Source organism: Chenopodium album, chromosome 11, assembly GCF_948465745.1.
Source record: "Chenopodium album chromosome 11, dcCheAlbu1.1, whole genome shotgun sequence".
NCBI lineage: Eukaryota > Viridiplantae > Streptophyta > Magnoliopsida > Caryophyllales > Amaranthaceae > Chenopodium > Chenopodium album.
Genome location: NC_137844.1, coordinates 17,927,793 through 17,942,598, shown reverse-complemented (window position 1 = coordinate 17,942,598; position 14,806 = coordinate 17,927,793). Strand labels below are relative to the sequence as shown.

At 32.5% G+C, this 14,806-nt stretch overlaps 2 protein-coding genes across 2 annotated transcripts; both read left to right on the top strand.

Annotated features, from left to right (window-relative positions):
* The first annotated feature begins 2,232 nt into the window (after positions 1-2,232).
* Positions 2,233-5,254, top strand: LOC145568685 (lysine histidine transporter 1-like). Its single transcript, XM_081628108.1, has 7 exons — positions 2,233-2,565; positions 3,426-3,809; positions 3,922-4,315; positions 4,408-4,513; positions 4,596-4,687; positions 4,783-4,851; positions 4,975-5,254. Exons 1-7 carry the CDS (start codon positions 2,372-2,374, stop codon positions 5,071-5,073), a joined length of 1,338 nt encoding a protein of 445 aa, XP_081484234.1. The 5' UTR covers positions 2,233-2,371; the 3' UTR covers positions 5,074-5,254.
* An 8,214-nt stretch (positions 5,255-13,468) lies between these two features.
* On the top strand, positions 13,469-14,084 carry LOC145566401 (uncharacterized). The gene is made up of 2 exons (XM_081625832.1): positions 13,469-13,541; positions 13,645-14,084. The coding sequence occupies exons 1-2, from the start codon at positions 13,469-13,471 to the stop codon at positions 14,082-14,084; spliced, it is 513 nt and encodes a 170-aa protein (XP_081481958.1).
* The last annotated feature ends 722 nt before the right edge of the window (positions 14,085-14,806 follow it).

The window sequence follows — 14,806 nt, the reverse complement described above, 5'->3', positions numbered from 1 at the left end:
ATCCTTGGAATATGTTATATAAGTGCATCATACACCCAACTAATTCATGTTTAATTTTTATTCTTTATTTATTTGATGATTAAAGGGAAAACAATCATCAGAATGATAACAAAATACTCATAGGGGTACAATGCACCAAACTGTATATATATAAAAAATCTTTCCTTAATCCTAGGGTCCTATGATTAAGTTTTTTTTTTTTTTTTTTTTTTTTTTTTTTTTTTTTTTTTTTCTTGGAACCGGCAGAGAATCTAACTATATATATATATATATATATATATATATATATATATATATATATATATATATATATATATATATATATATATATATATATATATATAAAGGGGAGTTTTTTCCCGAGTTTTAAGAGAGTCACGAAGGATTTAATTTTTTCAGCGTGCCATGTAGCATAATAAATTTTAGTGGTAGCTAATTAAATACGAGATTATTAATTTCCTTTTGAATTAAATAATTTAAATGACATGTAAGCAAAATTGACGAATGAGATTTCCCAGTTTAAATTAATTAAATATAAAATATTATCTTTTGATATCATGAATTTTATCTAAATATATAACAAATTTTAGCACATAAATATATGTATAAAAAAAATTATTTTAAAAAATTCAAACAAACCGTACATCGCACGGGCTTCATCTAGTATTATTAAAGGAGATCAATTTCTGCCAAAGTTAATAGACTTTGAGGAAAAGGACCAAAAATACAAATTCATTACAGTTTCTAGTATCTCACCTTGCTACCATATGAGCTAAGGTATTCCCTGCCCGATTAACATGAGAAACGGAAAAATAATTAAAAAACAAAGAGTCATAGATAAATGCATAAATATTAGTCAAAAATAAAAATAAAAATAAAAATAAAAAATTGTAAACTATATTTAGATATTTTCTGTAAAGGTGAGACACATAAAAGTATTACTTTAGATGTTATGCATCATGAAACCGTGAAACTAATAATATTAGATAAAGGTTATTTTTCTTTTTTGAAAATGTTAGATTAAAAAAGAAATGATTTTTTTTAACAATAAATTTTTATGATTTGGTATTTTTATGATTTGGTATTTTGATTATATATGTGCAGGATGATTAGTTGCCAAAGCAATGATTTTTTCAGTTTTTACCAATTATGATTTGATCATGTAATCAAAATATATAGGGTGATTATTTACAAATTGGGATGATCATCTATTAAACTAATAATCAATTGAGCTAATCATTTATTAAGTTAATAATCAACTGGGATAATCACTTACCTTATCAATGAAAATTACTCCACCATTTACTTATCAAATTCATGCATATTGATAAATGATTGTGCTAATTTACTCTTTTATTAAGTTATCAATCAACTGGAATGATCACTTACCAATTCTGTTATCAATGAAAATTGCCATTTACCAATTTATCTATCAAATTCATATTGATAATCAAATAGACCTAATCATTTATTAAGTTTGTAATCAACTGGGATGATCACTTACCATTTATGTTATCAATGAAAATTGACATTTACCAATTTATGTACCACATTCATTTTTCTTACACTGATTTGCTTATCAAATTAAATCTTTTACCAATTGATTTATCAATCATGACAATGATTTACCAATTTACGTACCAAATTCATTTATCTTATACCAATTTGCTTATCAAAATAAATCGTCTACCAATTGATATATTTGATTTATCAATCATGAGGATTGCTTTACCAATTTACTTATCGATTAGGGTGATCACTTACCAATTCACAAGTTTTTAGATAAGGATAAAGATTGTGTTTTAAAAGTAAACAACTAACCGTTATTTAACCAATTAATTAACCATATAAATTTTGTAATGTAGAAAATTACGCATGTTTAATATCTTAATATCTTTTGAATTAACAAAATAAGCTAATTAAAGTTTCTCAAAAAAAAAAAAAAAGCTAATTAAAATAAATACCTACAAAATTGTGGAAAAAGAAGTTGATAAGTCAAAGTCAACAGATTCACATGATACAACATCCTAAAATCACTGAAGTAAAACTTTTTAAATAACTTTTTAAACAAATTCACATTCCCACCACCCATGAGTGATGAGTCCATGACCCATCATTAAATCAGGAGTCGATTGTGTATGTAATATCTATTAATTATTACAATATTTTTATAAATGGAAATAAATCAATAAAATTTATTTAAAAAATAATTATAAAAACCATCCATTCACACCCTAAAGGAGTCATAGAGTAGCTAGGAAACAAACTCTTTGGTGGTTAGGAGACACAAATATTTTCGCCCTCTCAAATTTGCATAAATACTGTAAACTATATTCTAAAAAATCATATTAGCAAACTAGAGAGCAAAAACATGGAGTTAGTGAAGAAAGAAAACGGTGAGACGGTAAAGAAGGAAAACGGTGAGAGTGACAAAAGCATCAACGACTGGCTTCCGGTTACGGCGAACCGTGAAGGGAAGTGGTGGTACGCCGCAATACACAATGTGACTGGTATGGTTGGTGCTGGTATTCTCGGTTTACCATACGCTATGTCTCAACTTGGATGGTATGTACACTTTTATTCCTTTGCCCTTTGCAATGTTTATTTTTGATCTTTAATTTGAGAAAAGATAATAATTTTAAGGCTTGTTATAATCTAATTCACATATACCTCATGTTATTTAATTTAATTACATATGTACCGTATAATAGTTTTTATTTATCATGATAATGAAACATGGATGATATTGATTTTAGGTGAATAATTATTGTTGATTGCATGAAAACAGTTGAATAATAGAGAAATATTTTTTCGCCTGATAATCATTATTTTTATTTCATGTTGTTTATTTCTGATTATAAAAGTGATTAATGAGTTAAAAACTAGAAAAGATTTCATTAATAATAGTAGTCCAAATTAATTTGGTTAATGAAACAGAAGTTGAGAGTATGTATGTACATGATGAGGAAATTTTGTTACTTTGCATTTATTTTGTTGTAAATTGTTAGCTCAATCAATCCGACAACTCGCCAGGCGATTTGATCTGAAGTTGTGGATCATCTGGTTGTTCCGGGGGCAATCTGTAAGTTTAAGCTATGTATATGTGTATGTGTATATATGTTTGGTTGCATCGTTATTCATCATCAATTTGATCTAGTTTTGATATGTTCATTTAAAGTATTTATGTTTTTGTAATTTGTGTATCTTTAATTAAAAATAAAATTTATGAAAATGGAATATGTATTAGTAGAGTTTTAAATATAATTAACAATATATTTTTTTCCCTTTTTGACTCATAAATTTGGGGAAATCATGTGGTTTGCGTTCATGATAATAACTAAAAAAGGAAATAATATATCATGTTATCAAAATAATAATATTTTTTATCTGCGTAATACATTGACATTATTATTAATTTATTATAGGGGTCCAGGTGTGACAATATTACTATTGTCATGGGCTATAACACTATATACCCTATGGCAAATGATCGAAATGCATGAGATTGTCCCTGGTAAAAGGTTTGATCGGTATCACGAGTTGGGACAGTACGCGTTTGGAGAAAAACTCGGTCTATGGCTTGTTGTTCCCCAACAGTTTATGGTTCAGGCTGGGTGTGACATTGTGTATATGGTCACCGGAGGGAGTTCGTTGATGAAATTTTATAACATCATTTCTCCTAATGGACCGTCAATCAAACTTACCTATTTTATCATGATTTATGCGTCTGTTCAATTTTTCTTGTCCAACTTACCAAATTTCAACTCTATCGCTGGTGTCTCCTTAGCTGCTGCTATTATGTCTCTAAGGTATGTTTTTGCAATAGACTAATGATTTTATATTTTTTCTTAGACAAATATAGTTTTTTATTATCATTTTCATTTGATATTATTTGATGGAAAGTCATTATTTTGAATTCAGTTATTCAGCCATCGCATGGATAGCTTCAGCTCTAAAAGGAATACAACCCGACACGAGTTATGGACCTAGATATCACACTAGCGCCGGACAAATATTTGGTTTTTTGAGTGGTTTAGGGACGGTTGCATTTGCTTTTTCTGGGCACAATATAGTGTTGGAGATTCAAGCAACAATTCCTTCAACTTTGCAAAAACCTTCTAAAATAGCCATGTGGAAAGGATCTCTACTCGCTTATATAATTGTAGGATTGTGTTATTTTCCGGTGGCTTTTGTTGGTTATCTAGTGTTTGGCAGACTTGTTGAGGATAATGTTATGATGTCCCTCGAGAAGCCTATTTGGCTTATTGCCGCTGCAAACCTATTCGTTGTCATACATGTTATTGGGAGTTACCAAGTAAGTCAAATTTCTTTCGTTCAGTTTTCAAAAAGTATTTGACAATATTTCAAAACTACACTTAAGACTAATAAATTTTTATCGTACTATAGGTTTTCGCAATGCCAGTTTTTGACATGCTTGAATCTTTTTTGGTGCTGAAAATGAAATGCAAACCTTGTAGAATGCTTCGTCTTATAACTCGTTCTACTTATGTCGGTGAGTTGTTTGATGAAATGTTGTTTATTTTATAATTTATCATTTTTTTTACAGTATATTAAAAATATCTTGTTCTGCATAGGAATTACTATGTTCATAGGTATAGCATTTCCATTTTTTGGCTCTCTCTTGAGTGTATTGGGAGGAATTGCTTTTGCACCAACATCATTTTATGTAAGTTTTATATACTATTTTTTATTTTATTTCATAATAATCAAAACAAATGAATAAAATTGTCTAATATTAGTATCATATGATTTGTGTTTCAGCTTCCTTGCATAATATGGTTAATAATATGCAAACCGAAGAAAAACAGTGCATCATGGTTCTTAAACTGGGTACGTTTTCTACTCTAAAATTCATTTACATTCACCAACATTTATTAATTTTATTTTATTTTATTTTTTATTTTTTTTCTCAATGACACTAATGAACGTATGTTTTTATATGATATATTGCAGGCATTCATCATTTTTGGCACATCGCTGACGATTTTAGCTCCTATAGGAGCTATAAGAGACATAATCGTTCAATGTGATACCTACAAATTCTTCTCCTGATCAACTATTTTTTATGAGGAGTGATTGGGGTGATGATATATATAGATCATAGGTTTTGATCCAGTCATTTTTCAAAGCGGGTCATCTATGATTGTTAGTAAATTTATGTGAACTGTTATTATGAACTATTGTAAACATTATATATGTATAATAAAACCATGAATTATGGGTTTTATGATCAGTCTTTTTTTTCTTTTTTTTTTTTTTTTTTTTTGGGAAGGATCACTGTCTTTTAATATTTTATAATATCTATATTATATACTATAGTAATCATCGGATAAATGTCATAATATTGTGAAAATTTCTAATAAATACTATTTATTGTTTTATTAAAAATTCTATAAAAATTAGGAAAAATTGAAATTAAAAATCCCACCTTTAGCTCATCTTCTCAAAACAATTCCACCTTTATACCTCATATATTCTTATTTCATAAAACACTAAATTCAAATTTTTGACCATGAACCCTAATTTTAAGATTCAATTGAGAAATTAAATTAATTACAATGCAAAATTAAAAGCAATTTACATGTTTTGTATTCGGCCACCGAATTCTCTTGTTGTCTCTACCACAACTGACTGAAATTATATAAAATAGGGCCCCAACCGAATATTCTTATCAGAAGATTTAATGTGATAGTGTTACTCAAGGTTTCTATGTTTTTTGGTAGTTTTATTTTACAAAAATAAATGATCTCAAAAGTGGTCATTTTAATGGTGGTTGATTTCAATTCAAATCCTTGAGAGTCGACCGATATACTATTTAAAAGATATACGCAAGTGCAAGAAAGTTAAAAAAAAAAAAAACAAAGCTAAATTGTACCATGCGATCTTTTGTAATATAACATTATTACAAAATTTCTAGTTAAATTCCCAACAATTTATTTTCTATATAAACTACTAGAACATATGAAGTGTATAAGAAAATCATTTATGGTATCCTAAATATGATACGACCCGAATGTTTATCACTATAGATTTAGAATTTGTTATATACACCCAAATATACCGGTCGTACATCCAACTAACCTAAAATTAGTTTATGGTGTTCATTTGATGATTGTTTTTAATAGTCATGGGCGTACGATACACCCGGCTTTATATAACAACCTCTCTTATAGATTTGAACTTGGAATCATTAAAATAACAAACCTTTCTATCCAGTAATCCAACATGACAACTAGCATATTGTACCATTTAAGTAACATGAAAGACTTAGGGCCTGTTCTGATTGACTGAACTGAGCTGAAGTGAACTTATTGAAGCTGAACTGAAGTGATTATTTTATGAGAAAAGGAAATTAAGATAAGAGCTGAACTGAACTGAACTGAACTTATCAGAGCTGAACTGAACTGAAAATAAGCGGAAGAGAATAGGCCCTTATCTCCAACCATTCAAAAACTAGAGTATGTGTTACTGTTTAAAGGAATAGTGTATCCTCGAAATTACCCTAAGTTGTGTATTTGACGAAATTACCCCTGTTGGTCAGCTTCTTGCGATTGACTTTGAATAATGAGAAAGTTGGTTAATTTCCTCTTCCTCTCCCAAATTTCTTCACAACCCATTCATCTGTTTGAGTACATTTCCGTTTCTGGTTTCCCACCAGGCCACCACCCACTCAATCTGTAGTAGTCACTCTCCTCAATTTATATTAACCTTTTATACTTTTTAATAATATATAATTACAAATATTAATGGTAAAAATTGTGCATTGATATGTGTAATTGTCAAAGTAAATAGCTTCTTTTGAGTTGTGCATGTACAAAGCCACCTGAAAATTTATATGAATCATACTAAAATAATGAGAGTGAGAAATAGTTCAACATTGATTTTTGGGAATTTTGTATCGATTCTTATTGGCCGCCCTGTGGCTTGCTGATTAAAAAAATAATGATAATAAATAAAAATACCATTAAGGGTTCATTATTGTGCAGTTGTAGCTTGGAGGATACTGCTTTAGCTGATTTGATCAAATTATGAGTTATCAAACTTTTTCTATGACAAATCCTAATAAGGAAACATGAGATGCAAAAAGAAATCTAGAGAGAGAGAGAGAAAAGAAATCTAGAGAGAGAGAGAGAGAGAGAGAGAGAGAGAGAGAGAAACCCAACCCCACCCAAAAGAAAGCCCTAGAAACACCACGAAATACCTAGCCCACTGTCGCTGCCGTTTCGCTTCCCTAAGACTCATACTTTTGCTCGATCTCTCCCCCGCTTTTCCTACTTAGCACTAGCAATTATTATGTTATTAGCCCTTCAATTGGTCAAATATGGATCTCCTATATCCTTTGTACAAAAGATTATCTACTTTATGAGATAAAATACCCTATTAAGATTTTTAATTATAAGATTGGTGAACCCAAAAGACCTCTAAGCATCGAGATCTTGCAGATCTTGGGTAATACGCTACTCATCTCCATCTATGGAGTAGATGTGATGATTATTTTTTCTGAGGAATTCGCAAATATTCAACAAGCAATCTCAAGCGATACTATCAAGAACAAAAAAAATTGGATCTCAGGGAAGTCTCTCTACCTTCTTTTACTTAATTATGTGGCTTTGCTTGCATGTTTAAATTACTTTCCTTTTATTTTTATATTTTCTGAATTTTTTAACGCAAGTACTAAATGCAGTACAAAATAACCTATATGTAGAAATTAATTAATGATACAAAAATTAAAAAAGACTGAAATACCCTTTTCCAAAATGAAAAAACTAATTCTCCATTTCACCAGGCTTTTAGTTTTTACATTTTTTATTTTGCAATTCATTTTACTCGCCAATTTTTTTCATTTCATTCGCCATTTCAGTCACCTTTTTTTTTTTTTTTTTTTTTTTTTTTTTTTTTTTTTTTTTTTTTTTCTCTTTTGTAATTCATTTCATTTCACCATTTACCTTAAAATTCTTCTATCTGAGCCCTAGAGACGAAGAAGTTGTTCATCGCTCATAAACCACCCGGTCTTAGATTTTTTTCGTTTATTGTTGTAATTTTTCATTATAAGTATTCCCGACTATATTTTTCGGGGGGTACTATTTACCCCGGAATCTTACCCGGGGGGTACTAAAGACCCCCGGAAATTTTATCCGGGGGATACTAGAGACCCTCAGTAATCTTAGCCGGGAGATACTGGAGACCCCCGGATATCGTATTGGAGGGTGCTAGAGACCTTCGAAAATCTTAGCTGTATAAGATGGAAATTTTATTTTGTTTGATTGTTCATCTATTATAGCACATAATTTTCATACCTCAAAAAAATGTCGTAGTGCACTTTATTATTGTATATGAATTTGTATAGTATTGAATATTAAATAGGATTCAAGATTGAATACGTTAGAATATGGTTGTAAATTAAATAGTAGGGATGATTATATAGTTAGGAGTGTACATGATTTAACTTTAATCATTTAAAAAAAGTGTAAAGGATTAAGTTAAAACAAGGACAAAACTGGAATATAATTTTTTTTTAAAAAAATATTTTATTCTGCATTTAGGTAAAATTATCCCTGCATTTAGTACCCCCTTTTTTAATCGGACCTTTGCTCTTCCCAATTTCTGTTTCTGTTCTTCTCTCTTTTTCGAAAAATATGTGTGTTTTTTGTTCTGTTTTTTATTACTCCCTCCGTCCCAAATTACTCGCAACGTTTTGACTTTTTGCACTATTCATACATCTCACTTTGACCATCTTTTTTAGCTATTATATGAAAGTTAATGTAATCATGTAAGATACTGTTGGGTTTATTTTAATGTATAGTTTCTTAATATAAAATTTTTGTAGACTTTATAAATATATAATAAAAGATATCGACGATCAAACATGTGCATCGACAAGCGTGTCCAGTCAAAATGTTGCAAGTAAAATGGGACAGAGGGAGTATTATTTTTATCATGGTTTGTTCTTATCCCTTCAATTCTCTGGTGGTTTTTCTTGGGAAAAGGTTTTTCCTGTCTATTCATACCCTGGCTTGTGTTTAGTTGTAGCATCTCTCTTCGGTGTTTCTTATATCCTCTTTGCTTATTGTTTCTGTTGTGCTTTGTTTCTTATTCACTTTCATCTTCCTACTACTTATAGTATAGCTTTCATGTCAGACGTTCCCCTCCTCCTAGTTATGCCCCTATTCTTACAACACGACATCCTTCTCCTGCCATTTGTCCTTCCAAATCTCAACTCGTTGAATGTAGAATTAATAGTATAGATAGCCTTAATTGTGAAACCAATCAATCCCACCCATCCAATGACACCCTCCACTCTCTGGGAGGTCATAGTCCTAGTATTCCTGCCCCCCTCTTCTTCAGACTGTGCAGGTACTCCTTCACCGCCGATTTCAAATACAGTTCACTCTAGTATAAGTGTCAATGCACCTACTCTTTTTGAAGCTACCATAGCCGATCATAAATAAAAAATCTTTTATGCTAAAATTTGGGGAGAGTTTGTGCCTTATGCTGCTGTCACCTCTAGGTTGGTTAAAGAGTGGAAATTTATTAGTGGGGAAGTTTCTATTAGGTACCTAGCCAATGGTTTGTACATCATCAAATTCACCAACCCCATTGGTAGAGATGAAGTTTGGTCCCGCAGACCTTGGTTTGTGCAGGGGCTTAATCTGGTACTCATTCCTTGGGAGCCAAACTTTTTCGCCTTCGATAATGAGATTACTCATGTTGATCAGTGGGTTAAAATCCCTTTCTTTCCCACCGAGTATTGGACTTGGGATCATTGTGTTTCTCTGACTTCTAACATAGGTACTCTAATCAAGCTTGATGAGTATAATATAAGGAATGATGATAAAACTTAGTTTGCTAGGGTTTGTCTTAATATAGATATTTCTAAACCTGTCCCTTACACTCTTTCTATGCATATCGGTGAGCAAAACAAATTTTTTTTATCTTTCTTATGAAGGAGTTCATGAAGTCTGCCCCCTGTGTGGAAATAAAGACCACACCTTGAAGGCTTGTCCTAAAAATCCTACTCCTTCTCTTGAGCTCATAGTGGCTCAGCTTGAGGCTAGCAATCTGGACCATCAGGGTGAACAAGCCCCTCTGCCTCACTCTGACTGGATACATGTCAAGCCACAATGTCATGCTAGACCTAGATTCTTCAACAGGGGTGGAAAAAGTGGGAGAGGTGCTTTTGCTAGCCATTTTTCTAGTTTCAACAACACTGTCTACACTCCTAATCCTAACCCTACCAACTTCAATCAGTCCCCTTCTTCTTCTTCAAATCATGGGGATGTAGCTACTGTTCCCATCAGCAATGCTTTTGCCTCTTTCGGTGAGTTTCAGGTTTCCACAGGGGAAAAAATCACTCTTAATCCTCCTGTTCTAGAAAAGAAATTTTTGTTGATGATGAGGATGATCTAGATGAGTCTTTCTTCAATGCTTTAGGGGTTATCCACCATAGCCCCGAGATAAATTTCGATGCTGATATGATTGTTTCTCCTTCCGGTGACACTAACAAGTTCGAAAATTCTAAAAGGAGGATACGTGATGATGGGGATGTGGGTTCCCCTACTTCTATTATGAATTATGATTAAGTCTCTATGCTATGTGTGTTGCTTTTTGGGTATGAGATTCCACTACTAGCTCTTTTTTTTTTTTTTTCTTTTCTTTTTTTTTAACTCTTTTCGTATGTAATTTATATTTTCTTTTCATTATCTATTTTCTATTAAGGTTCAGCCTATGTTTTCTTGCTAATTATCATGCCGATCCTTCCTTTTGTAATTGCTATATCTTTAAGCTAATGCAACTTCTCTATTTAGTTTACCTTCTCTTGCATTATTGATTTATGTTCTCTGTCCTCTTGCAATTTACTTTTACTGCTACTATGGTACTACTAAGTGCATTCCATTGGAATATTATTTATTTAGCATTATCTTTGCTCTTAATTCTTCTGCATAATAATGGGTTGTCCCCTTGGTATTTCTGGTTTTATAAATCTCAAGCTTTGCACCCTCTTTTAATATGTTCAGCTGGTCTTCCTATGTTGGATTTGGTTACAGGTTGTATTGAGTTATATTGTTGCTATGCTATGCTTCCTTGCTGGAAGCGGCAAAGGACCCTTTCTTCTCTTTACTCCCCTTCATTGCCACACCAGGTTCTCTTGGTTTAGGAGGCTGATTGCAGGAGTTTTGAGGGGAGCTGCCCTTTGTTGTTGCCCTTGGATGCCTTGTCCCAAGGATGTGACCTGGGCTATTTTTTCCCATGGGACTGAGGGCCTGTCTATATGTTGTGTCTCTTGTACAAATGTTGATTATTCTAGTGATTTTTTATATGAATTATGTATACAGTGGTGCACTTATGTATTTTGCTTTTTTTGGCGTAGGTCATGCCAAAATATAGAGGTGGATTGTTGCAAAATTCTACTGGAAAGAAGCTTTTGACTTAATGTTCTTCTTTCTTCTCACTTCTTGGAAATTTTTATTGTATCTTATTTTATTTTTCTCATGAAAATGTATAGTTGCAATAGTTTATATTATAGAATCGGGGCTTCAAACCCCCAATGGAATCGAGTGCTTGACACTCGCGATGAATCTAATTCGGCAAAGGCCCTCTTACATGATCACACATCATCATTATGAAAATTCTATGCTGGAATGTACGAGGTGGGAAAAGACCCGAGGCTTTGGCCAAACTAATATTTTTAAAAAATAAACATAAGCCAGACATAATATTTGTGAACCAAATGGTCATTCGGGTGGCATTTGGGTGTGTTGGAATGTTGATAAAATCAGTATTAATCAAACTACTTTGACAGAAAGGTGTTCCCACTTAAATATTAATTTTAAACCTCTAAACTGCGAATTGTTAATAAGTGGCATTTATGGTCCAACCCAAGAGTCTGATAAAAATGATTTTTGGGACTATCTTAATTCATTTAGCTCAAATATTACTATGCTTGGATTATTCTAGGAGACTTTAATGAAATGTTTTGTATAAATGATAAAATCAGTAGGAGACCTTTTCTTCCTCACCAATTACAACGCCTACCTAATTTTATAGCAAATACCCATGCAATAGATATTCCTAGTACCCAAAATTCATTTTCATAGAAGCAATGTGTCAATAATAGAGTTATATATGAAAAACTAGATAAAACAATATGTAGTAATGATTTCCTTCGGATTTTCCCGCGGAGTCAAATAAAATTTGATGTCTTTACAATATCAGATCATGCTCCTCTAATTTATGATTCTCATTATAATGATCAAATTATGCCCCATTGACCCTTTCGATTTCAGAACCATTGGACTCTTGAGGCTGATGCTCTTGCAATCATGAAAAAAAGTGGCCATCACCAATTCGGGGATCAAGATTCTACAGAATTCAACAAAAATTGTCCCGTATAAAGGTCGAATTAAAACAATGGGCGCAAAAAAGATATGGGAACAATAATAATAAGCTCATACTTAATTCTGAAAAAATAAAGGACCTCGAAAAAGCGTTACGCATACAACCTTTTAACCCGATCTTAGTCAGTCATATGAATAGAATGTTACGCCAAAGAGAGAAACTTCTACTTTTTGGCCAACGACATTGGGGTGCCCTTTCTAAGAAAACTTGGCTTACGCAAGGTGATAGAATTACAAGATTCTTTCATAATAAAATGCGTAAAAGGATAGCCCTTAATCTAATTTTCAGATTAAAAAATACAGATGACATTTGGGTAGAATCTAGGGAGGAAATCCACAATCTTCTCCTAGAATCCTTCAAACATAAATTCAGTTCAAACTCACCGACTAGTCGACAAATTGATCTTTCGTTCATCGAACCAATTGTTTCACCAGATGACTGCAACACCCTCTTAAGCCCAATCTCTAAAGAAGAAATAAAAAGAGCCTTTTTTGATATGAATCCAAATAAATCCCTCGGATCAGATGACTTTGGGGCTAAATTTTTTCAAGCCTACTGGCCAATAGTTGAGAACGACATAAATATAGCAATTTAGAGTTTTCTTTTCACATGGGCAGCTTCCTCCCTTTGTGAACCACACTATTATTACCTTAATACCAAAGGTTGATATCCCAGAAACCCCAAATCATTTCCGGCCGACTAGCCTGGTAAACACAATCTACAAAGCCATATCAAAAATCATGGTTAATCGTCTATGTCTGATCCTAAAGAAGTTGGTTAGCCCCTTACAAAATGCTTTTACCCCCGATCGCTCTATACATGACAACATCCTTATAGTGGAAGAAATACTTAACACCTTCCATAAATAAAAAAAATAAGACAAGTTGGTGTGCACTAAAACTGACATGGAAAAAGCATATGATAGAATTGAATGAGATTTTTTGCGGAAAACCCTTAAATGTTTTGGATTTCCCTTGAAATGGATTCATTGGATCTAGGAATGTGTCACAAAAGTATCATATTCTCTCAAAATCAATGGAGAAACTACAGAATGGTTCAAGCCTTCAAGGGGGTTAAGACAAGGGGACCCCCTCTCTCCGAATCTGTTTATCTTATGCATGGAAGTTCTAATTAGAAAATTATCCCTAGAAAGCTAAAAAAATAAATCAGGGATCAGGTTTAAAATTTCTCCTCGCTCTTTTAATATTCTGTGTCTCCTTTTTGCAGATGACAGCTTAGTTTCATGTAAAGCTACAACACCGACTTGTAATAATTTAAAGAGAATACCAAATGAATTCTGCTCCTCCTCTGGTCAACTAATTAATTTCCACAAATTGTCAATGATTTTTTCACGACAAATTACAAATAGTCGTCGCACTGCCCTTGCTGCCCATTTCAACATGACTCCTAAGTCCTCTCTCGGAAGATATTTAGGGGTCTTTTTTAGCTCTTATTGCCCTATGAAAAAAGATTTTAAGAGAGTGCTTGATAGCACCAAACAACGAATAAGCTTTTGGGAAGAAAATTACCTCTCTAAAGCAGGTCGCCATACTTTAATCCAAAGTAATCTAGAAGCCTTTTCGTCCTACATTTGCTCTTCATCTCTTCTTCCCACTGATATTGCGAAAAATCAAGACTCCCTCCACAGAAATTTCTTTTGGAGGTAGCAAAAAGAAAAAAAATGGTACTCCTCTAATAGCATGGAATAAAGTTTGCAAACCCAAGAACCATGGCGGTCTAGGTTTAAGGCGAACCCTTCCCTTGAATCAAGCATTCCTCACTAAGTTAGGTTGGAAGATTCTTTCAGACCCTACTAATCTTTGGGTTAAACTTATAGAAGAAAAATATCTCCATAGATCCTCCTTTTTTGACTATCAACTTCAGCCTAAAGATTCACATATATGGAAAACCATTCTTGCGCAAAGGGAAATTATGCGCAAAGGCATTCGTTGGAAAATTGGCAATGGCAATGACATTTATTTTTGGCTAGACAATTGGGTGATAAACAAGAGTCTTCTAGAAACTTTAGAGTTACAAGGCCACCAAGTCAACATTAATTTAAAGGTTGCAGACTTTATTCTCCCCGATCGAAATTGGAATAAACACAAGCTTTGTTCTTTATTACCAAATTATATTGTACAACTAATCTTAGGCATCCCCTTACCTAACTCTCAAATGAGTGACACACTAGTATGGGGCCCTACACCTTCGGGAAATTTTTCAGTGAAGTCGGCTACATGATTAGCACATGATTTAGAGCCAAATGCTGTAAAATGGCCGCATCGTTGGATATGGAATTTGGACATCCCGCCTAAACTCCAAATCTTCTTATGGAAAATAATGCATAATAGTCTTGGAGCTAGAGACACCCTCTATAAAAGAAAGATTA